The 25613-nt window shown below is 44.4% G+C and overlaps 1 protein-coding gene across 4 annotated transcripts in view; it reads left to right on the forward strand.

The window, feature by feature from the left end:
- The window catches only part of ZSWIM8 (zinc finger SWIM-type containing 8), a 127474-nt gene that overhangs the window by 72995 nt on the left and 28866 nt on the right, over window positions 1–25613 (forward strand). For 3 of the 4 annotated variants that reach the window (XM_038409733.2, XM_038409734.2, XM_043519639.1), the window contains 8 exons: window positions 4210–4382; window positions 10989–11096; window positions 15160–15241; window positions 15692–15812; window positions 16254–16455; window positions 17642–17817; window positions 20657–21656; window positions 23732–23863. In XM_038409733.2, coding sequence (XP_038265661.1) covers window positions 4210–4382; window positions 10989–11096; window positions 15160–15241; window positions 15692–15812; window positions 16254–16455; window positions 17642–17817; window positions 20657–21656; window positions 23732–23863 — 1994 coding nt within the window. Of the gene's footprint in view, window positions 1–4209; window positions 4383–10988; window positions 11097–15159; window positions 15242–15691; window positions 15813–15841; window positions 15987–16253; window positions 16456–17641; window positions 17818–20656; window positions 21657–23731; window positions 23864–25613 lie in introns of those variants that run through there. The other variant, XM_038409737.2, reaches the window with a different exon arrangement.

The following is a 25613-nucleotide window of genomic DNA, read 5'->3' on the forward strand; positions in this document are numbered from 1 at the left end:
CCTTCTGCTGGTGGCATCTGACTCGGATGATGAAAATGAACACGCGTCGGTCCGCACTGCTTTGGATTGTAATTGAGCAGAACCCATCATCAGTATGGATGAATGTCCTCTGGAATGGTGGTTGAAGCATAAAGGGACATATGAATCTTCAGCACATCTGGCATGTAAATATCTTGTGACACCGGCCACCATGTGAACACCTGTTCTCATGGTAGCTGTGTCGTGTGTGTTCACAGTGCCATGTGAACGCCTGTTCTCGCTTTCAAGTGACATTCTGAACATGAAGCGGGCAGCATTATCTCCTGCAAATATAAACAATCTTGTTTGTCTGAGCAATTGACTGAACAAGAAATAGGACTGAGTGGACTTGTAGGCGCTAAAGTTTTACATTGTTTTATTTTTGAGTTGAAGTTGTGTAAAAAATAAAAATTCTACATCTGTAAGTTGCACTTTACAATAAAGAGATTGCAACTACAGTACTCGTATAAGGTGAACTAAAAAATACTACTTTCTTTTTTACAATGCAAATATTTGTAATCAAAAATAAATATAAAGTGAGCACTATACACTTTGTATTCTGACAGGTTTCAGAGTAGCAGCCGTGTTAGTCTGTATCTGCAAAAAGAACAGGAGTACTTGTGGCACCTTAGAGACTAACAAATTTATTTGAGCATAAGCTTTTGTGGGCTACAGCCCACTTCATCGGATGCATAGAATGGAACATATAGTAAGATATATGTATATATTCATACAGATAAGTTGGAAGTTACAATACAAACTGTGAGAGGCCAATTAGTTAAGATGAGCTATTATCAGCAGGAGAAAAAAACCTTTGTAGTGATAATCAAGATGGCCCATTTAGACAGTTGACAAGAAGGTGTGAGGATACTTAACTTAAGGAAATAGATTCAATATGTGTAATGACCCAGCCATTCCCAGTCGCTATTCAAACCCAAGTTAATAGTTTTTAGTTTGCATATTAATTCTCCGACTCAAAGAATATTTCCAACACACCTCTGAACAACATACTAACCCACAGAATCCTTCCTACCAACACTACAAAAAGAAGGATTCTGCGTGGACTCCTCCTGAAGCTCAAAACAAGAGACTGGACTTCTACATAGATTGTTTCTGTCGACGTGCGCAGGCTGAAATTGTGGAAGAGCAGCATCACTTGCCGCATAACCTCAGCCGAGTTGAACATGACACCATCAACAGCCTCAGGAACTATTCTGACATCATAATCAAAAAGGCCGACAAAGGAGGTGCTGTCATCATCATGAATAAGTTGGAATATGAACAAGAAGCTGCTAGGCAGCTCTCTAATTCCACATTCTACAGGCCATTATCCCACTGAGGATTACCAAAAGAAACTACACCATCTGCTCAGGAAACTCCCTGAAAAAGCACGGGAACAGATCTGTGCAGACATATACCTAGAATCCCGACCTGGGGTATTCTATCTGCTTCCCAAGATCCATAAACCTGGGAATCCTGGACGTCCCATCATCTCAGGCATTGGCACCATGACAGCAGGATTATCTGGCTATATGGACTGTCTCCTCAAGCCCTATGCTACCAGCACTCCCAGCTATCTTCGAAACACCACTGTCTTCCTGGGGAAACTACAATGCATCGATGATCTTCCAGAAAACACCCTCATGGCCACTATGGATGTAGAAGCCCTCTACACCAACATTCCACACAAAGATGGACTACAAGCCATCAGGAACAGTATCCCCGATAACGTCATGGCAAACCTGGTGGGGGCTGACCTTTGTGACTTTGTCCTCACCCACAACTATTTCACATTTGGGGACAATATATACCTTCAATTCAGTGACACTGTTGTGGGTACCTGCATGGTCCCATAGTATGCTAACATTTTTATGGCTGACTTAGAACAATGCTTCCTCAGACAGAGACAAATACCTACAAGATTTCTATCAAGCTTTCTTAAAACTATGATACCCACCTGCTGAAGTGAAAAAACAGATTGACAGAGCCAGAAGAGTACCCAGAAGTCACCTACTACAGGACAGGCCCAACAAAGAAAATAACAGAACGCCACTAGCTGTCACCTTCGGCCCTCAACTAAAACCTCTCAAGTGCATCATCAAAGATTTACAAGCTATCCTGAAAAGGATCCCTCACTCTCACAGATCTTGGGAGACAGACCAGTCCTTGCTTACAGACAGCCCCCAACCTAAAGCAAATACTCACCAGCAACCACACAACGAAAACAAAAAGAAAAGGAGTACTTGTGGCACCTTAGAGACTAACAAATTTATTAGAGCATAAGCTTTCGTGAGCTACAGCTCACTTCATGCATCCGATGAAGTGAGCTGTAGCTCACGAAAGCTTATGCTCTAATAAATTTGTTAGTCTCTAAGGTGCCACAAGTACTCCTTTTCTTTTTGCGAATACAGACTAACACGGCTGCTACTCCGAAACAACAAAAACACTAATCCAGGAACCTATCCTTGCAACAAAGCCCGATGCCAACTCTGTCCACATGTTTATTCAGGTGACACCATCATAGGACCTAATCACATTAACCACGCTATCAGGGGCTCATTCACCTGCCCATCTACCAATGTGATATATGCCATCATGTGCTAGCAGTGCCCCTCTGCCATGTACATTGGCCAAACCGGACAGTTTCTACGTAAAACAATAAATGGACACAAATCTGACATCAGGAATCATAACATTCAAAAACCGGTAGGAGAACACTTCAACCTCACTGGCCACTCAGTAAAAGATTTAAGGGTGGCAATTTTGCAACAGAAAAGCTTCAAAAACAGACTCCAACGAGAAACTGCTGAGCTTGAATTAATATGCAAACTAGATACCATTAACTTGGGTTTGAATAGTGACTGGGAGTTGCTGGGGCATTACACATATTGAATCTATTTCCTTAAGTTAAGTATCCTCACACCTTCTTGTCAACTGTCTAAATGGGCCATCTTGATTATCACTACAGAGGTTTTTTTCTCCTGCTGATAATAGCTCATCTTAACTAATTGGCCTCTTATAGTTTGTATGGTAACTTCCAACTCATCTGTGTGTGTGTGTGTGTGTGTATATATATGTGTGTGTGTATATATATATATATATATATATATATATATATATATATATATATATATATATATATATATATAATGTTCCATTCTATGCATCCGATGAAGTGGGCTGTAGCCCACGAAAGCTTATGCTCTAATAAATTTGTTAGTCTCTAAGGTGCCACAAGTACTCTGTTCTTTTTGTATTCTGTGTTGTAATTGAAATCAATATATTTGAAAATGTAGAAAACATCCAAAAATATTTAAATAAATAGTATTCTATTATTGTTTAACAATGCGATTAATTGCACGATTAATTGCAATTAATTTTTTTTAATCGCTTGACAGCCCTAGTAAATATGTAATTGAATTCCTTCTATGTTTTCTCATGGAATAATTAGATTGGTTTCTTTTTAAAAGGGTCACTGTAATTTCTATTTACGATTTATTTTAGTTCCATAGAAAAAGATGCTTTAGTGCCACAGAATACAAGTTATAAAAGTAGATATCTACAAAATCACAAGGAGGTGTGGACTTACCTTTACTCCTTCTGGAGCAATAATTCCTGGCTTGTTGAATGTTGGTGGTTTCTGTAGTGGACAAAAGTGCTAATAGGTGCTCATGCATAACAGAGAGCTGCCCCATTTTACTCATTTCAGCATTCTGAAAGTTGATCTGGTTAGAAGATTTTTCTTAGAATCATTTGGTTTGGAAGTAGCATCTTAGGGTTCATCCAACTCATTCATCTTCAATATAGCAGGACTGAATTAAGTCATCCTAAACCATGCCTAATGCAGGTGCGTAGTCCAGCCTTGAACATCTCTGCTGAACAAGGTTCCACAATTTTTGTGCAAGCTTGCCTGGCTTTTCCTTGGCTATAGATAAATCTCTTGCAAGGTGTAGATGGCTTGCTACTAAAATGTGATATACATCTGACATCAGCCAAATGGGAAGAGCCCAGTGCTGGAGACTTAACAAGTTGCTGTCCCAGTGTGATTGCTGTTCTAATAATCAGAAGAACTTTACTGTTTAACGTTAAAGTATAATGTTAAAGTGCACATGCACAAGTGTTCCTTTGCATTCTGCACAGTGTCACGCACTGATGCGCAGGAGACAGTAACTTTGGCCTATTCTCCAACAGGTTTCCACCTGAGTGCCACAGTGGTACCTCCGCAGATGGTGCCACCAAAAGGTGCATACAACGTGGCCGTGATGTTTGACCGATGCAGGATCACCTCGTGCAGCTGTACCTGTGGAGCTGGAGCCAAGTGGTGTGCCCATGTCGTGGCCCTCTGTCTCTTCCGGATACACAATGTAGGCCTTTAAATACAATTCTGTCATTCTCTAGGTATCTTCCTGTAATGATGTAGGGGCTTAAAGCTCCATAACGTGACCCTACTTGCTTCTCTCCAGTGAAGTTATTCTTGACTGTTCCTTATCTAATGGCATGATAGTTGAGTCATGCAGCTTTTGAGACTGGAGTCTTTGTATGGTAATGCAGACCCTATGCATTCACAGTTTAAATCTAAAGTTGCAGAATATCTTTTGATACTGTGCATCCCACTGTGACTAGATAGGATATCCCACTCTGCCCTATTTAATGGTTCCCTAGGATTGTGTATTCTTCCTTCAATCTGCAAAGGGTCAGCAGTGGAGTAAATCTTGTGCTGGAAGTCTTTGCAAGCATGGGATTTCTTGGGATTTGAAAGCTCTTGTGCTGTCCAATCATCCTGAGTTGCATTTCAGTCAATCTTGGTCTTCGTATGCACTCACTCGTTTAACAGACTGTGCTGCCGGGAGGGTGTCAGCTATCTGCCAGTCTGACACCCAAAGTGAGAGACTTGATTTTTTTATTAGTGTCAGCCATGTGCATAGCAATGTACAAATATAGTGAAGAGGTAGGTACTCCTTGCCCCAAGGTGCTTCAGTTGAAAATGGGCAGAATATAATGTTAAGACACACAAAATATACATGTGGAGGGTCTAGTCTTTTGTTGCAGATTTATCTGCTTAGTGGATTGTTTTTGAGAAGCTTTGCAGAAATACATTTTAAGGAGGGATTTGAGTATGACTGTGGAATGGAAAAGAAGATTCTGCATTGCCATGGCGCAATTACAATCCATAGTGGTTTATAATCAATCCCAGGCTTTCTAAATACATAAATAGATGCTAATTACCTGTTGAGAAATTCTCTAATAGTTTATCAGTGGTATTTCACAATGGATAATCATCATGAGCTTAAACTGATACTTGCTGCCGTCAGTCTCCAGGTGGCAGCTGAGTATTTTAAACCCAATTTCTGCTCTCAAATGGTTTCTCCTTTGAAAAGTTGGTGTGGGAGGCTGAGAATAGGCAGCAGCTTTCCTGATTCACAGCATTAGGCAGAAGAAGGTTTGGAGCCCCCTATGGGTATGTCTACACTACAAAATTAGGTCGAATTTATAGAAGTTGTTTTTTTAGAAATCGTTTTTATATAGTCGATTGTGTATGTCCCCACACAAAATGCTCTAAGTGCATTAACTCGGCGGAGTGCTTCCACACTACCGAGGCTAGCATCGACTTCCGGAGTGTTGCACTGTGGGTAGCTATCCCACAGTTCCCGCAGTCTCCGCTGCCCATTGGAATTCTGGGGTTGAGATCCCAATACCTGATGGGGCAAAAAACATTGTCGCAGGTGGTACTGGGTACATGTCATCAGGCCCTCCCTCCCTCCCTCTCTGAAAGCAATGGCAGACAATAGTTTCGTGCCTTTTTTCCTGAGTTACCTGTGCAGACGCCATACTACGGCAAGCATGGAGTCCACTCGGCTCACTGTCACCGTATGTCTCCTGGGTTCTGGCAGATGCAGTACTGCATTGCTACACAGCAGCAGCAACCCCATTGTCTTGTGGCAGCAGACAGTGCAATAGGCCTGAAAACCATCCTCACCATGTCCGAGGTGCTCCTGGCTGCCTCGGTAAGGTCGGTCAGGAGCGCCTGGGCAGATATGGGTGCAGGGACTAAATTAGGAGTGACTCGACCAGGTCATTCTCTTTAGTCCTGCAGACAGTCCTATTGTACCATCTTATGGTGAGCAGGCAGGAGATGAGGATGGCTAGCAGTCCTGCTGCACTGTCTGCTGCCAGCCAAAGATGTAAAAGATAGATGGAGTGGATTAAAACAAGAAAAAGACCAGATTTGTTTTGTATTCATTTGCTCCCCTCTCCCTCCCTCCGTGAAATCAACGGCCAACAATCGTTTTGGTGAGGTCTGTCAGGGGCACCTTGAAAACTTTTAATGGCGATTCAGTCCTCCCTGAAATACCAGAGGGAGGGATAGCTTAGTGGGTTGAGCATTGGCCTGATAAACCCAGGGTTTTGAGTTCAATCCTTGAGGGGGCCATTCTGTGTGACAGTTGTTTTTGTTTCTTCTTGATGTAAAGCCACCCCCTTTGTTGATTTTAATTCCCTGTAAGCCAACCTGTAAGCCAAGTCATCAGTCGCCCCGCCCTCCGTCAGAACAATGGCAGACAATCGTTCCGCGCCTTTTTTCTGTGCAGACGCCATACTACGGCAAGCATGGAGCCTGCTCAGATCACTTTGGCAGTTAGGAGCATGTTAAACACCATGCGCATTATCCAGCAGTATATGCAGCATCAGAATCTGGCAAAGCGAAACCTGGCGAGTAGGCGACGTCAACGTGGTGATGAGAGCGATGAGGACATGGACACAGACTTCTCTCAAAGCACTGGCCCTGGCAATGCGGGCATCATGGTGCTAATGGGGCAGGTTCATGCCGTGGAACGCCGATTATGGGTCCGGGAAACAAGCACAGACTGGTGGGACCGCATAGTGTTGCAGGTCTGGGACGATTCCCAGTGGCTGTGAAACTTTCGCATGCGTAAGGGCACTTTCATGGAACTTTGTGACTTGCTTTCCCCTGCCCTGAATCTCAAGAATACCAAGATGAGAACGGCCCTCACTGTTGAGAAGCGAGTGGCAATAGCCCTGTTGAAGCTTGCAATGCCAGACAGCTACCGGTCAGTCGGCAATCAATTTGGAGTGGGCAAATCTACTGTGGGGGCTGCTGTGATGCAAGTAGCCAACGCAATCAAAGATCTGCTGATATCAAGGGTAGTGACCCTGGGAAATGTGCAGATCATAGTGGATGGCTTTGCTGCAATGGGATTCCCTAACTGTGGTGGAGCCATAGACGGAACCCATATCCCTATCATTGCACCGGAGCACCAAGCCAGCGAGTACCTAAACCGCAAGGGGTACTTTTCAATAGTGCTGCAAGCACTGGTGTATCACAAGGGATGTTTCACCAACATCAGCGTGGGATGGCCGGGAAAGGTACATGACGCTCGCATCTTCAGGAACTCTGGTCTGTCTCAAAAGCTGCAGGAAAGGACTTTCTTCCCAGACCAGAAAATAATCGTTGGGGATGTTGAAATGCCTATAGTTATCCTTGGGGACCCAACCTACCCCTTAATGCCATGGCTCATGAAGCCATACACAGGCAGCCTGGAGAGTAGTCAGGAGCTGTTCAACTACAGGCTGAGCAAGTACAGAATGGTGGTAGAATGTGCATTTGGATGTTTAAAAGCGCGCTGGCGCAGTTTACTGACTCGGTTAGACTTCAGCTAAACCAATATTCCCACTGTTATTACTGCTTGCTGTGCGCTCCATAATATCTGTGAGAATAAGGGGGAGATGTTTCTTGCGGGGTGGAAGGTTGAGGCAAATCGCCTGGCTGCTGGTTACGCACAGCCAGACACCAGGGCAGTTAGAAGAGCACAGGAGGGCGTGGTGCGCATCAGAGAAGCTTTGAAAACCAGTTTCATGACTGGGCAGGCTACGGTGTGAAAGTTCTGTTTGTTTCTCCTTGATGAAACCCCCCACCCCTTGGTTCACTCTACTTCCCTGTAAGCTAACCACCCTCCCCTCCTCCCTTTGATCACTGCTTGGAGAGGCAATAAAGTCATTGTTGCTTCACATTCATACATTCTTTATTAATTCATCACATAAATAGGAGGATAACTGCCAAGGTAGCCCGGGAGGGGTGGTGGAGGAGGGAAGGACAAGGCCTTACAGCACTTAAAAAATTTAAAACTTACTGAATGCCAGCCTTCTGTTGCTTGGGCAATCCTCTGGGGTGGAATGGCTGGGTGGCTGGAGGCCCCCCCACCACGTTCTTGGGTGTCTGGGTGGGGAGGCTATGGAACTTGGGGAGGAGGGCGGTTGGTTACACAGGGGCTGTAGCAACGGTCTGTGCTGCCACTGCCTTTCCTGCAGCTCAGCCATATGCTGGAGCATATAGTTTGATCCTCCAGCAGCCTCAGCACTGAATCCTGCCTCCTCTCATTACACTGCCGCCACCTTTCAGCTTCAGCCCTCTCTTCAGCCTGCCACTTACTCTCCTCAGCCCGCCACCTCTCCTCATGTTCATTTTGTGCTTTCCTGCACTCTGACATTGTCTGCCTCCATGCATTCGTCTGTGCTCTGTCAGTGTGGGAGGACAGCATGAGCTCAGAGAACATTTCAAATGCGAGTGCGTTTTTTCCACCTTCTGATCTTCACTATCCTCTGGGAAGGAGAAGATCCTGTGATCCTTGAAACACATTTAGCTGGTGGAGGGAAAAAAAGGGACAGTGGTATTTAAAAAGACACATTTTATAGAACAATGGGTACACTCTTTCACGGTAAACCTTGCTGTTAACATTACATACATAGCACATGTGCTTTCGTTACAAGGTCGCATTTGCCTCCCCGCACCATGTGGCTAGCCCCTCAACCCTCCCCCCTTCCCGTGGCTAACAGCGGGGAACATTTCTGTTCAGCCACAGGCAAACAGCTTAGCAGGAGCGGGCACCTCTGAATGTCCCCTTAAGAAAAGCACCCTATTTCAACCAGGTGACCATGAATGATATCACTCTCCTGAGGATAACACAGAGAGATAAAGAACGGATGTTGTTTGAATGCCAGCAAACATACACTGCATATGCTGCTTTGTTCTACAATGATTCCCGAGTATGTGCTACTGGCCCGAGTGGTAAAGTGTGCTACCATGGTGGACGGAATAAGGCTACCCTCCCTAGAAACCTTTTGCAAAGGCTTTGGGAGTACATCCAGGAGAGCTGCAAATGCCATGGCAAATTAATCATTAAACATGCTTGCTTTTAAACCATGTATACTATTTTAAAAGGTACACTCACCAGAGGTCCCTTCTCCGCCTGGCAGGTCTGGGAGGCAGCCTTGGGTGGGTTCGGGGGGTACTGGCTCCAGGTCCAGGGTGAGAAACAGTTCCTGACTGTCGGGAAAACCGGTTTCTCTGCTTGCTTGCTGTGAGCTGTCTACAACTTCATCATCATAATTTTCCTCTTCCCCAAAACCTGCTTCCGTGTTGCCTCCATCTCCACTGAAGGAGTCAAACAACACGGTTGGGGAAGTGGTGGCTGAACCCCCTAAAATGGCATGCAGCTCATCATAGAAGCGGCATGTTTGGGGCTCTGACTCGGAGCGGCCATTTGCCTCTCTGGTTTTCTGATAGGCTTGCCTCAGCTCCTTAGGTTTCACACGGCACTGCTTCCAGTCCCTGTTATGGCCTCTGTCCTTCATGCCCTGGGAGATTTTGACAAATGTTTTGGCATTTCGAAAACTGAAACGGAGTTCTGATAGCATGGATTTCTCTCCCCATACAGCGATCTGATCCCGTACCTCCTGTTCAGTCCATGCTGGAGCTCTTTTGCGATTCTGGGACTCCATCATGGTCACCTCTGCTGATGAGCTCTGCATGGTCACCTCTGCTGATGAGCTCTGTACTCACCTGCAGCTTGCCACGCTGACGAAACAGGGAATTGAAATTCAAAAGTTCGTGGGCCTTTTCTTGTCTACCTGGCCAGTGCATCTGAGTTGAGAGTGCTGTCCAGAGCGGTCACAATGGAGCACTCTGGGATAGCTCCCAGAGGCCAATACCGTCGAATTGTGTCCACAGTACCCCAAATTCGACCCAGCAAGGCTGATTTCAGTGCTAATCCCCTTGTCGGGGGTGGAGTAAGGAAATAGATTTTAAGAGCCCTTTAAGTCGGGGAAAAAAGGGCTTCGTCATGTGGACGGGTGCAGGGTTAAATCGATTTAACGCTGCTAAATTCGACCTCAAGTCCTAGTGTAGAGCAGGGCTATGTGACAAAAGCAAACAAGCATCTCTCCCACCAGAAAGGTTTTGCTTATTATTGAGAGCATCGTGTTGTTTGCGTATACTGAGTACAAAAAGGAAACTGTATGTAAAGGGTATTGCTATATGCAGACATACCCAGATTCAGAACTGTACCAATTATCAATGCTGTCTTACTCATTGAAATGCTCTCACTTTATTCCAGTTTACATTTAGGTGGCTTCTCCTGGGAGATTGTGAAAGAATTTATGGAATTGGTTTTGCTGTGTCTCTAATCTATTTTTTAAAAAGCCTGTAATAAAGCAAAACTGAATTTAGCATTAGAATGAATAAGCATCTAACAGTGTAAGTGGAATGAGTGATGGTCCACAGAGCTGTTTCCTTTGCCAAAAGCTAAAAAAGAATGGCCTGTTTTAGAGGTTTGTTTGTGAATTCTCTGCCAGTGTTTGTGCAACTGCTAGTAACAACAGAGCTTATTCCCAGCTGTTAGCAGAATTTCCATGACAAGGGATCCTTTTCTTAAAAACAGGTTGTATAAAACTAAGTCATAGATGGTTTGAGTTTAGGCTTCAGCATTGTCTTATATGATTACAAGGAAAATCCATATCCACATAGAGCCAGGAACCTGTGCTAGGAACCTGCTAGAAACACCTGTGCTTAAACATGTCTGTTACTAGCACTGATTCAGTCATCGGTTGGACAGGGCTTAGTTCTGTCCGACCTTGTTGACGGTTGTACTCTTATATCTCCTCTCTTCTCTCTCCAGGCATCTGCAGTATGCTTGCGAGCACCTGTTTCAGAGTCCTTGTCTCGGCTGCAGAGAGATCAGCTACAGAAATTTGCTCAGTACCTGATCAGTGAACTCCCACAACAGGTAAGTGGAGACAATCCTATACCAATGGAACCCTGTTAAACTGAGATCCTCCTGGGTTGCTTTGATCTCTGTGTGTAATGTTTTCCTTCCCAAACAGCCAATTACTGTACCTGATCACTTTCTAATAACTGGGAAGGCTTTCTTCTGTTGTTTACCACATGGTTTAATAGTTATTTGTTGTCAGGTAAAGGATTAGAATTGTGCCCTAAAAGGGGAGAGGAGAGTGATGCTTAGTCATCTCAAGAAATTGGCTATCACCTGGGCTTAAATAGGTGTGTAGCTCATGGTTATGAAGATCATACATCTGCCAAAACAAAAGAAATTAACAAGGGGGAAGGGCATAGTGTTCAAAGTACAATTCAGTGTTTGTTTGCCTCTTTATTGTGTATGAATTTAGTGCTGATGAAAGCAGCATGATTTGACAGCCCTGAGAACTGTCTACAGAACATATATAGCATGGCCAGCAGCAATGAAGGATTCCCCACCATGCTTCACCAGTGTTTCAACCCTAATCTAAAGAGGCCACCCCACCTGTAAGGGTGAAAGGATAGTTCAGTTTCTGACTCTGAGCTGTTCAATCTTGCCATCTCTGCTGAGGCTTGCAAAGCAGAGGGACAGCTCTGATGGGCTTTATGATATGGATATCACAGTACTTTCACACAGGCGGCTGAACAGTCATTGGATCATACTAACTTTTGGTCTCTACCAACCTGGGCTGCATTCAAACCAGTGAGGATGAGATGTAAGGTTTTTACCTAAGCTGGCATTTCTTAACTAGTGGGTCAGGAGCTGAAAAGGGTTGAAAATTTTAGCACAGTTGACAAAGAAAATCTCACTCCCCCACACACCTTTACCCTTCAAGGCCAAGTGTTATCTGTCTGACTCTTGAAACGCACACAAATTATATAGGCTTATTGTTGTTGGTGATGTATTTTGTTTTTATTCTTACTTTTATAGTAAATGTAAGGAGGTCTTGAAAAGTTTGAACTGAGAGTAAGGGTTCCTAATATGGAAAAGTTGAGCAACGCTGGCCGAAGCCACTCAATCCCCCTGCTTCCTCTATTTTTGAATTTATGTGCATTCAGTGCACAGTGGGTACACAGCTTATTTCCACTAGGGGTTAGGACATTGTTAAAATGTGCACAAAGCGCCTTTAGTAACTCATGGAACTTTAATAAGAACAATGTAAGTAAGACTCCAACCACCAAAAGTATTAAACTGCTTAGGAGCAGAAAATAGAGCAATCGCATCAATGAAAAGACAATAACATACAGGTACTGTCTCTTTACTGTAGATAGACCGTGAACCAGTACCAGTTACATTTCTTCCTGCTGGTGTATGTAAGAGAACCAGCCTTTCTCGCCCCCTCCAGATTTTGTGGATTTGGGTATTTGGGCAGTGATTAGAAAAAGGCATCCGGAAACACGAGTAGCGCTGTTTGCAGTTATTCCTTAGCAATGAATAAGCTGGTATAATGAAAAGCATATTAGCTCCTTCAGTAGTGCATGCCCGCTGTGACCCCAGGAACAGCTGGATGATTAAATTATTACCATTTTACCAGATGACCTGATGAGATGTTGCCCAACAGGAAAGTTTTAGGCTTTATTGGAAAATCTATCTTAATCTGTTTAATATAATCTTGGATCATTTTCACTTCCCAAAGGGCCTTTGATAAGGGAGGGAATGCCCCAAACTCATCCCGCAGCCCTCAGACTGTTGGCTGCTTGTGAGGTCTTTGTGTATATGATGTAAAGCATTGGTTCTGTGAATCACTGATGGTCCACAGAGAGCTGGAGTGTCCCATGAGGTGGCTTTTTCCCCTTATTTCCAGTTGATGAAATATTGCCACAGGGAAGCTATTCACTCACAAATGTGGAGGGGAAGTGGTCCACTGGCGCATGAATGTAACAGGTGGAGTTCTTGAGATAATCTCTCTTAAGATGATGTCTGTGCTGTGAAAATAGAAAGCACTGATGTCGAGCATTTGGAACTTGTTACCCAGTTCTCCTTCCAAGGGCTACCTGCACTGGGGAACCCAACTCTCTATTGCAATTAAGCACATAAGTTTGTTTTGCTGAGATATTGCTCCCTCAGGCACTTGTTTCATGTAGTGAGTATTCCCTTCCTGCTGCAATTCCTCAGTGCTGCATCCTTCAATGTGTGAGATTGTCTTAACAAGTGATTTCTCACCTCTCTGCATCTTGCAAAATATAGTAATGGGAAAGCCGCAAGAGCCACCTAATGTCTAGCCAGTTTCTCCAGATGCCTCATGGACATGAAATGCCCCCACTGAACAGTTGTGGTTATTGTTTTCCTTCAGTCTGTTTATAAGTGAAGATTGGCCCATATCATTCACAAATTTCTGACTATGTAGGAGGTTGTGCAGTGAGTGTTTTATGCTTTAGTCTCAGGTACACAATCATGTTTACCCCAGCATTTTGCTGTGCAAAGTGGGGGTATGTTGAGAGTGGAGGCCTGTCTTTGACCCTCTGTTGTATCACTCTTAAGTCTGAGCTATCTTCATAATCCATTGTGCTCATTGTGAGCATGAATCCTGGTAGCAAATGGATCCAAGACTGCAGCCCTGTACTAGTTTGAAAATCAGGAAAGCCAGCCTTCCTCCCTGCATTGTGGCTCCTAGGAAGGCCGGACTAAACCTAGGTTTTAAAACTCCAAATCACCTGGAAACGGTGCTATTCAGCTTCTTAGGGAACGACTTGGGGATAAGAAATGGAAACATATATAGTGGGTACAAGAAAATGGTGGTGGTGGCCTCTCAAATGCAGCCACTCAAAAGAGAAGCTTGGAATTTTACTGCTGTCTCCCACTCTTCCCCCAGAAGGTTTGATCAGCCACTCCTTTCTGTGTTAGTTTGGTTTACCTGTTAGGATGCAAACTCTATGATGCAAACTTTGCATAAAGGTTTACATTAAGAAGAAAGGTGAAAAAGTGGAATGACTAGGGTTATACTATGGTATCAGCAATAGCGCATGGTGTTCCCTCCACTCTCCTGTTTTTTAAAAGGGCTATTACATGTGTCCGGCATGCAGGAACCTCTGGGTTGAAAACTAGGAAAGGAGCCCAGTCAGGGTTCCCTCCCCATTCTGAACTCTAGGGTACAGATGTGGGGACCTGCATGAAAGACCCCCTAAGCTTATTTCTACCAACTTAGGTTAAAACTTCCCCAAGGCACGAAGTCTTTGCCCTTGGATTAGATAAAATGCTGCCACCGCGAAGTGATTTAGCAAACAATCAGGGAAAGAACGACTTGGAGTTCCTATTTCCCCAAAATATCCCCCAAGCCGTTACAGCCCCTTTCCTGGGGAGGCTTGAGAATAAACAAGATGAGCACAAACCAGCCTTGGATTTTTAAGACCCAAAAAACCCAATCAGATTCTTAAACAGAACTTTATTGGAAGAACAAAAAAAGATAAGAGAAGAACTCTGTAAGATCAGAATGGAAGATAATCTTACAGGCTGTCATATTCAAAACACAGAGAATCCCTCTAGGCAAAACCTTAAGTTACAAAAAGACACAAAAACAGAAATACACATTTCCCCCAGCACAGCGAATTTCACAAGTCAGAACAAAGAAAACCTAATGCAATTTCTAGCTAGATTACTTACTAACTTTACTGGAGTTGGAGGGCTTGCATCCTTGATCTGTTCCTGGCAAAGGTATCACACAGACAGACAAAAGCCTCCCCCTCCCACCCCCCAACAGATTTGAAAGTATCTTGTCCCCTCATTGGTCATTTTGTTTTGGGTCAGGTGCCAGCAAGGTTACCTGAGCTTCTTAACCCTTTACAGGTAAAAGGACTTTGCCTCTGGCCAGGAGGGATTTTATAGCACTGTATACAGAAAAGTGGTTACCCTTCCCTTTATATTTATGACAAGCCCTAAAGGGTAACCTGGATTTAAGTGTTTTTAAACTGCTCTGACAAGCCAACAGTTCCTCAGTAGCAATAATGAAAGTCAGAGTAGCTTCTTGGTTTGTTATGACAAGGAAAGACGTGCAGATTTACTTTCAAGTCACATTCAATATGTTTCTCTTGTGTTTAAGATTCTTCCTACTGCTCAGCGCCTACTGGATGAGCTGCTATCTTCTCAGTCCACTGCCATCAACACAGTGTGTGGAGCCCCAGGTAATTTGGATAGTTTTTCTCTGATTTGATTCTCTGTTATCTGCCTCAAGGATGGGAGCAGATATTTCTCTGTTGGGTGATGTTACTGAATTACTGGGACACTGCTCCTGAGATTGCTGTGGGAAGACAAGGAAAGGGGATAAGTATAAGGATATATGTAAACAGAGTTGCTGGAGGGAACTGCTGGTGCTGCAGACTGATGAGAAGGCATGGTGTGGAATCTTTAGATACTGCACAGCTTGGCTATTTTCAGTGGAAGATATTTTCCATTAACCCATTGTGCAATGACTGCAATATGTTTCCAGGCCCCATGAACAGTTCTGAGACTGTTGCTTTCTGGATGGGATGAAGTTAAGGCGCATTGCTTATATGTGGCCTGCAATCTCTTGGGTTGTGGGGTGTAGACTGCATCTCTCCAACACCTGCAAACTGTGTATGTTCTTTCTCAAGATCCCACTGCTGGTCCCTCAGCCTCAGACCAAAGCACCTGGTACCTGGATGAATCTACTTTAAGTGACAACATAAAGAAAACCCTTCACAAATTCTGTGGGCCCTCTCCTGTTGTCTTCAGGTAAACTGCGTCATCTTCAGAGTAAGGACTGTATTCCTGCCTACAAAGGGTTGCGGAACATGGACTCAGAGTCCATGGGAGTGCTCTCCTTTGCTTCTACATGGACTGTATGGTGTATAAGTGAGCATCGTGCCATGAAACTAAGGATGCTTAATTGTGGGGTCACTCTCCCAGGTAATGTTCTCTGTCTGTGCATGTCTGTTGCAATATTGAGTCTCAGTAGATAAAAACCTTCTCTAGCACTCATTTAGTCTTTGCACAACGTGTATATATATAATTTGCCTGTTCCTGTCTGACTCCTGTTATGCTTACTCTTAAGTGACATACATTTGTCAAAGCCCTTCTCAAAATGGAAATATTTGGTGGCCCAGAATCTATTTTTGTGTTGCTGTGCTCTGTCTTGTCTTCATTTCTGTTCTCCTTCCCCTTTCACTCTCTCAGTGATGTGAACTCTATGTACCTCTCCTCCACGGAGCCACCAGCCGCTGCCGAGTGGGCATGTCTCCTGCGTCCCCTGAGAGGGAGAGAGCCTGAGGGGATCTGGAACCTGCTCTCTATTGTTCGGGAGATGTTCAAGAGAAGGGACAGCAATGCAGCCCCTCTGCTGGAGATCCTGACTGACCAGTGTTTGACCTATGAGCAGGTATTCAGTCCCTCCTGGGGAAGCAGATCCGCCACTGGGGAACCAGTCAATGGTGATGACTGTTCAATGCTGTTAGAATTAATGGCTTGGAAAAATTTACAGTCTTTATGTGCATTGTGGGAGAGGCACATTCCCTCCAAAGTGAACTGCTCTTCAGTGAGCTTCTGTGGTCTGACTTTGGGTGCTGGATTGGTGATGCTCACAACTCCATTGCACCCCATGATGATGTCAAATGTATATTTGTATTAACACTGGTATGTGGTTTAAATCCTTTTTGTCATCTCTTGCCTGTGCATCTTCTATCCAGTCAGTGCAGTTTACTCTGTTGATTTTTCCAAAACAAAGTCCCATCTGTTATGATCATTACTTTTGTATTGACTTTAAGGGATATGGTTGGATGACAGAATTTCAGGCTCTTTGATTATTTGTTAGAAAATAGCTTTTGGAAGCTTTGAGCCTTTACTTTAAATCTGTTAACAATAGTAATAATAATAACAATTTTGTGTGAATTTAGTGGTAGGGAAAAGGTTCATTATGACAATCCTAGACACTGAGGTTGTCACTCCACATTGCAGGTGTAAACATGGGTTTCTTCAGTTCATGCTTTTCCCCCCATTATTCTATCATATACCTCTACCTCAGTTGGAGTGGGGAAAATCAAAGGTTTCTCTCTCCATGCCCATTCAGTCCTTGCTCTGTCTGATGATGCAGCTAAGAAGAGAACCATTTGTGAGAATGGATATTATCTAGGCATCTGTTCTTTCACAACCAGACTGAACCTACAAAATTCATTTCACATAGGTCACTCAACTGCAACCAGATGGTGGTAACTTGAGTCACTACCAGTGTGCTGGATTTGCCACTATTGTACTGCAGAGTGTATTTTATAGCTCTTTTCCCTATCTCCAGTCATTCTACTCTTGTTTTCATTCTTGTCTGAGGTTCCATCCAGCTCTGTTTCTATGGGTCCCTTCTTTGTGTGCCTCTGCTTTAATGCCCATAATTCATTTAGAAAGAAATAAAAAACAAAACATTGCGTGTCTAGCAACAGAATTTACTATTCCTGATTGTCATTTATGATTTACTTCCAGAATTCAGGTCCTCTAGCCTGTTCAAATGTGGGGTGGGTGGGACTCGGGAATCGGATATTTGGGCACAGCTGCATTGAATGTATCTTCTTCTGCAGATAACGGGTTGGTGGTACAGTGTGCGAACATCTGCGTCCCACAGCAGTGCTAGCGGGCACACTGGCCGCAGTAATGGTCAGTCAGAAGTGGCTGCTCATGCCTGTGCCAGCATGTGTGATGAGATGGTGGTTCTCTGGAGGCTGGCTGTCCTAGACCCAACCATCAGCCCGCAGAGGTAAGCACCAGGATCAGATAATCTTTAATGAATTCATTAAAGAGTCCAGTCCAGCCCCCACTATTTAGCTCTGTGGTGCACACGAACTCTTAGCTTTCTTTCCTTACATGTCTAGTGATCACCCAATGAGGAAAGTATGATTCAAACTGTTCTGCTGTCCATCCTCATGGCCAAGATGGGCTCTAATGTCTAAGATAAACTTAATCACTTTCAGCTTTAATTGCTAGTATTACTCTGTGTTTTTAACCCTGATTTCCAGAGTGAATAATTTGTCTCTTGTTTGTGTGGTTCCTTTTAACATGCAAGTATGGTTATGCACTTAATTTTTCTAATCTCTCCTGATGGAGAGAGCCTTTCTGGAATGGCAGTGCCCTGAAGGATTCAGTTCAGTGATAACACCCAGCCTTTTCTTTATAACTGGTTTCTGGAGTTTCTAGTTTAAAACTAACGTAGTCTTTGCTAAGTATCTTGCATTGCTTTGCATTACATTTCAGCTCATGCTGGATCAGCCAAGTGGCAAAGATGTCCAGATACAGTTGTATTTTTGGTTTATCCTGCTGTACTTGCTGTATATTTTAGCTTAGAATAGAGTGCTGATTTTGAGCCCTAGATGCATGTATGTATATTCATTACAGTATTGATGTATGTTTAAGAATACTGGCCCCTGAGGTTACCATTTTTGTCTCTGCCCCATTCTGATGTAACACTGATTACTCATTGCCTCTTATTAGTCAGTCTTCCTTACTATACTAGTCAGACCATACTTCTTCGGTGTCTGTGCTGCTTGAGCAGTGCTGTCAAATGCTTTGCTGAAATCCAGTTTAATGACGCGCTCAAATTGATCTCACTGATCTACCCTGTTTCTATATTGAAAATGCCTGTTCAGTTCAGTATGGCATGATCTGTTTTATCAATCTGTAGCTGTAACTGGCTAGATTCCTCCACATGTCACACATACATTGTAATGCTTTCTTAGTACTTTAACTTGCAATTTAGTAGTTTCACTGGTTTTTTCTTTACCCAGATCATTCATTATTCTTAAACTTTTTTTAATAATTGGAACTATATTTTGCTTTCTGCAGTCTTGGGTATACTCCTCATGTGTATTCCACGATGTAGTGACAATTATTGCTAGTGGTCCTGTTTCCTCAGCCAGTACTTTCAGGCCTCTGGGATGAAGCATGATGGTTTATAAACCACAATACCTTGCTAACTTGCACACAATTGACTACCCTCTCCATTTAGTAATAATTGAATAGTAGATGCTGTGTTCAGGTCTCGTGTTAAGACTTCTTTATTTTTTACAAAATTTCATAGCTTATTTCATGTTTTACAAAATGTTTGCAGTATTAGGCAAGATATGATGCAGTGCGTTGTCTGTCTGTTATGAAAGATCATAAACAAGAAAAGTTAACTCTTGGTTTGTCAGAATTAATGAAGCCAGGATGATCTTTTTGGCATATTTGCTTTTTAGCTCTTTGTTCACTTTCTAATCTTCTAAATTATTATTAAACATTAATATAAAGTCATAACTTTGTAGGATATATCAGTGAGGTTAAAAAATTGTGATCTCTGCCCCAGAGAGTTTACAGTCTGAAATAGAAGAAAAAAAAATACCCAGAGAGACGAAGAGAAGACAGTAGGGAATCAGGCACGAGGTTTAAAACAAACAAAAATGTGAGTCATGTTATGTAGTCAGTAAAACATAAAAGTTGTTTTGCTGTTTATAAGGCAGAGTCAAATCATTCTTCCCTTCTATATAGTGGATGTCTATCTTAATGTTCCAATCATCTGATTAATTCCAAATTGCTAAAAGTTCGTACTTCATTTCATGCATAATTCAAATGCCTCTTGCTTTATTTCCAATTCTTCTAGTTTGTATAAAGTCACCAGAAAGGTGCCCACTTTCAATTCCTTTGACTTGTTTTATTCTCATTCCTGCACGCTGTTTTTCAGTAGATCATAATGAGGCTCGCTGCAGCCTTCACAACTTGTTGCAGCTTCCCCCTATCATAATGGTACCTTTTCTATGAGTAGTTCCCCTGCCCCTTGCTACGTTTTTAACTAATCCCCATCAGCCTATTCCTAGCTAATTGGTTTTCTTAGTGGTCGAATGGAAACAGCTGGTGGTATAGAGTTTCTTTTATCCTAATGAGTCCAAACTCTTGCATCCCTTGCTCAGTTTACCTCTACCTTCTTTTGCTTCTGGGTCTGATAAAATCACTAGAAGATGGAGGTGTTCAGTTTTGTTCCCTAGAACTCTGGAATCAATGGCAAAGGTAGGAGGGGGGTTCACTAAAAAACTTGGGATTTCCCCAGTGCTTTAGCAATGTTTTCCTTAACATTTGGATGGTTTGTGTAGGCGTTAGTGTTCACAAGAGGAGGACCAATAGCACTGATTGGAGTTGGGCATAGTACAGCTTCAAGCCCTATGCAAACTTTCTCACTTTGCTTTGCCAGTGATTCTTATTCCAGATGTACAACAGTTCCCTGTTGTAGTCCTTGGATGTTTTACCAGAGTGCTAATGTCACATCTGTGATGGGTGAACTATAGGATGTAGCTGCTCAGGAGCTCACAAGCCAGTGCTTCATCCTGAACCCCCAGTCTACAACACATTCCCATGTTTGACTTGGCAGCATTTGGCTTCCATGGCATAGGCCTGTCTAGAAGCTGATTTTTGACACGTCTCTTTCCTTTATCTTCTCTGTGCTGTTTTATGACCGACTATGCCATTTACACTAATTCAGCAGAAGGGTTTCTTGGGGAAGGGTGAGGTGGGGGGTGTTTTGTCATGGTGTGTTTTATGACTGTTTTCTGATCTGTCTTCTCTTCCTCCAGGCGCAGGGACCTTTGCACCCAGCTCAGACAGTGGCAGCTGAAAGTCATAGATAATGTCAAGAGGGGGCAGCACAAGAAATCCCTAGAGAAGCTCTTCCAAGGTTTCAAGCCAGCTGTGGAAGCCTGTTACTTCAACTGGGAGGAGGCCTATCCCATCCCTGGTATCACCTATAGCAGCACTGATAAGAAGAATTCGTTCTGTTGGGTAAAGGCCGTCCAACAGAGGAACTGTCGGTTGCAGTGTGTGGAAACCACGTGTGAGGCTGGCAGAGGCCATGGGCAGGAACCTGGGGGAACCTGTCTGCAGCCAGGGGACAGGTCACGCCCCTCTTCGCAAGAGCCAGCTGTCCGTCCTAAGGAACTCATTGGGAAGCGGAAAGTTGTCACTGAAGCCCCCCAGAGGGCTCTGCGCCGACTTTCAGCGGAAGGAGATAAGGTGGTTTATAAGACAGCAGTAGGCAAGGCCAAGCTGCCAGTGGGGAAAAGCTTAGCCAGTAAACATAGTGGGAAACGCCGCATGAGCAGTGAAGACAGCTCTCTGGAACCAGACTTGGCAGAGATGAGCCTGGATGACAGCAGCTTGGCTCTGGGGGCGGAGGCCAGTAACACCTTCAGTTTCACGGAGAGCCCCGTGAATAGGAGCTACAGGGACACCTTTGAAGATGACGGGGGGGTGTACTTCTCGGAGGGTCCTGAGCCCAGCGTCCGGAGCAATCCTGCTGCCAAGAAAGCTCCAAAAGATCCCGTGGAAGAAGTGGGCAGCGGAGACGATGATCTGCCTTCTGCAGATGAGAACGGTGCAAGCCGGAAGCCAGAAGTGGGAGAGAATGGTGCAGCAGGGGGCGGGGAGGAGGGAGAAGAGGAAGATGATTACCAGGTATACTATCTGAATCCACAGGAGGTGGCCAAGGAGGAGGAGGACAAAGCAGAGGGGGGGAATGAAGAGGAGCAGGACATCTTTGCTGGTATAAAGCCCTTGGAGCAGGAGAACAGGATGGAGGTGAGCTAGCTCTAGTTGGAAAATAGCAGTGTGAATATCTTTCTTAGTTTTTTTTGAGTGGAACATTATTAAGTTTGTGAAGAAAGGCAGGAATTAAAGTTGGTTGTGCTACATTATTTTTGTCCCCTTTATGATAGTCTTTATGCTGTTTTTTCCTGACCTCAGTGGAAGGGTGAGATTTGGAATCACACGTTCCATTTGAGGCTCTGGAGGGCAGTGTGTTCTAGTGATCGCAAGCGCTTCTGCCCATTTCCCCCAAAGCGCTTCTGTCCCTGGCCTAGTTTCGTCTGTTCCCCATCCCTGGCTGCTTTTTCCAGTCTCCTCACCTAGCCATTTCTAATCTCCCCTGCACCTAGATTCCTTGTGCCAGGTTCCCATCTCCCCATCCCAGCCTCCTTGCCCAGCCATTTCCAGTCCCCCACAATCACTTGGTTCCTTGTTCCCAGCCCCCTCTTTCCCCCCGCACACAAAATCAACCCAGCTCCTTGTTCCCAGTATCCTTGCCCAACCAGTTCTAGTTCCTCCCTCCCACCATCTTGTCTGACCAGTCTCATTCCCTGTCCCCACTGGCTCCCAGGCCCAGATTCCTTATACAATCTCAGCATTGTTTACCCCAGCTCATAGTTAGATTTCTCTCTCCTCTTCCTCACCTACTGGTTCCCAGTCCTAGTTTGCTTGCTCTGCTGGTCCTAGTCTCCCCTCCCCCTCAGCTCCTCATCTAATCTGTTTTCTGCCACCTGCTGGCTCCCAGTCCTAATCTCTTGCCCAGCCAGTCCCTCCAACTTCCAGCCTCAGTTTCCCTCTCCCTCACCAGCTTCCAGTCCAAGTCTTTCCTCCCTTCTCCAAGGTGTCTTTGTTCCAATCTGCTTCCCAAACCCCAGGTCCAGCTCTTGTCACCTCTGCATTCAAATTACGCAGGTTTCTTCTCCATACCTCTCGGGCCTGCAGAGCAGACATTGAAAGCACAGGAGAGGCAGGCTCCCTGCTCTCAATTCTGATGTCCAGCCCTGGCTGCAGCAATCCAGCGAGGCAAGTGCAGGTGAAGTCCTGTGAAGCTCAGCCCCATGTGGATAAATTTTGGGGGAATTTATCTGTGAAGCTCTAAGTCTCTCATGAGAATGGGCAAATGGTGCTTTTTTCCCCCAAAGGCTATAACTTGGCTAAATTTGGGTGGATTTTAATGGGAACATCCAAAGGCACATCCCTGACAAAGACCACTCCCCTTCCAAATTTCAAGTCTCTGCTCCTAAACATGGGGGCACTAGAGCTTCTCAAAGAAAATGTTAAACATGAACAAAACTAACATATTTCTCCTAGCCTTGCTCTGGAACAGCTGAATTGCTGAAAATGTATTCCTCTTAGCCTTAGGCAGATACCCAATCAGGAAAATTTCAGCCCAAAAAGTTAGTTTGATAAAGTGACAAGCAAATGAAAACAGGCAAAAAGGCAAATGTCAGGCAACCTTAATAGGTTGTGCTACCAGTCCCGTGTATCAAAACCTCAAAAGTATGCCTGGAACTTTGCAGATGAGTGGGAGGAGCTTATGTCGAAGTAGACAGTGCACTGAGGAAGGGATATTGGGATGCTAGGAAAGGGAGAGAAGAATTAATTATACATGTTGATTTTGATTTTTGTTTGGGGTTTTTCCTCACTCAATTCATAGACACTTGGATATTTATGAAGATCAGAAGGGGCCCCTGTGATGATCTAGTCTGACCTCCTGTATAATGCAGGCCACAGAACTTCACTGAATTGATTCTTGTTTGAACTAGAGCATATTGTTGAGAAAAATGTGCAATCTTGATGTAATTGCCTCTGTTAGCGCTTTGAGGGAAGGGGATTAGACATCTTGGAAGCTGTGTTTTTGAGAAGCGTTGGCGAGCATGGTGGAGCTGCTCCAGGCAGAGGGGCTGCATAACAGAAGGCAGGAACATGAGCGTTAGATACAAATCTGAGCTGAGATCAGTGTTTAACTCTGTTTTTAGTGACACCAAATGAGAAAATGGGCAGGACGGGGTTGACTCCAGCTGTGAGGCGCATGGACTAAATCTGATCCTCTATCCCTTTATTTTCAGATCCTCTTTGCCTGTGCAGAGGCTCTCTATGCACATGGATACAGTAATGAAGCATGCCGTCTGACTGTAGAACTGGCCAGGGACCTACTGGCCAACCCTCCAGATCTCAAGGTGGAGCAGCCCCCAACCAAGGTAGAGAGGTGCCCTTGTGAAAAGAAGGGAGAGTGGGGAGGAATACACGGGATTGCCAGCCCCAACAATTCAAAAATCATGAGTCGTATGGAAAAAGATCATGAAGCTTGCCCTAAAATCATGAGGTTAAAAATAATTATATTGTGTTTTGGTCTTGATTTTTGATTACTCTCTCTGCCTGTCCACTGTGTCAAGGGCACAGAAACACTCGGGCAGATGAACAGAATTTCACCATGCAGCAAGACTCAAATGCAGTAACGTTCACTGGTGGTGGTTCTCTCTGCACAGCGCTGTGCCAGGCCTTGACCTGCCCTAAATCCCCCTTTAGTCAGACTTCTCTGGCTGTTCAGCATTTCACCTGAAAAAGGGCAATGGGTCCTTCAGCATGACTTGAAGGGACTTTCAGTCATCCCTACCCTCACTAGACCTGGCGCCTCACACAGCCTTCCTCTCCCTGCCTGCACTCAAGTGTTCTTGTCTGCCAGATGGGAACCACAATGAACAGCTCCTACCAATGGTCCCTTGTGGATCTACACCTTCCATTTGAACAAAACACTCGATTTAACATTGCACCCTGGAAGCATGTTTAAAGCAAATGTCACTGTGTGCTACATAATTAAATGCTAATACCAAAAATACGGCCTTGTTTTTCCATAGCCCTACATTCACTTCACTTACCTGGTCTTCATGGATTTTCCATACCTCTTCCGTATTTAAACCCTCAGTCACTTCCTTTATAACATGCACCATTGCTTGAACCCTGAGAGAGCAAACTCCTCTGGAAGTTGAGCACATGTTAACAATGCAGTTTTAGTCTCTAGAGTTGTCTTCTAAAGCGGTGGAAGCTTTGGGATCTCAGAGTAGAGAATTGGAAGTGGGAGGAAATGAGAAAGGAAAGGATGGCTGGGAATCCACATGGCATTAAGCCGATTACGCTCGTCACGGTGGTGTCCCTGCCATTGAAAGGGAATCAAGGTTATAGAATCATAGAAGATGAGGGTTGGAAGAGACCACTGGAGGTCATTTAGTCCAACCCCCTGCTCAAAGAAGGACCAACACCAACTAAATCATCCCAGTCAAGGCTTTGTCAAGCCGGGCCTTAAAAACCTCTAAGGATGGAGATTCTACCATCTCCATAGGTAACCCATTCCAGTGCTTCACCACTCTCCTAGTGAAATAGTGTTTCCTAATATCCAACCTAGACCTCCCCTACTGCAACTTGAGATCATTGCTTCTTATTCTGTCATCTGCCACCACTGAGAACAGCTGAGCTCCATTATCTTTGGAACCCCCCCTGAGGTAGTTGAAGGCTGCTATCAAATCCCCCCTCATTCTTCTCTTCTGCAGATTAAATAACCGCAGTTCCCTCAGCTTCTCCTCGTAAGTCATGTGCCGCAGCCCCCTGATCATTTTCATTTTCCTCCGCTGGACTCTCTCCACATCCCTTCTGTAGTAGGGGGACCAAAACTGGACGCAATACTCCAGGCGTGGCCTCACCAGTGCCGAATAGAGGAGAATAATCACTTCCCTCAATCCGCTGGCAGTACTGCTACTAATATAGCCCAATATGCCGTTGGCCTTGGCAACAAGGACGCACTGCTGACTCATATCCAGCTTCTCATCCAGTGTAATCCTCAGCTCTTTTTCTGCAGAACTGTGGCTTAGCCAGTTGGTCCCCAGCCTGTAGTGGTGCATGGGATTGTTCTGACCTAAGTGCAGGACTCTGCACTTGTCCTTGTTGAACCTCATC

The sequence above is a fragment of the Dermochelys coriacea genome, chromosome 7, assembly GCF_009764565.3.
Source record: "Dermochelys coriacea isolate rDerCor1 chromosome 7, rDerCor1.pri.v4, whole genome shotgun sequence".
Taxonomy (NCBI): Eukaryota; Metazoa; Chordata; order Testudines; family Dermochelyidae; genus Dermochelys; species Dermochelys coriacea.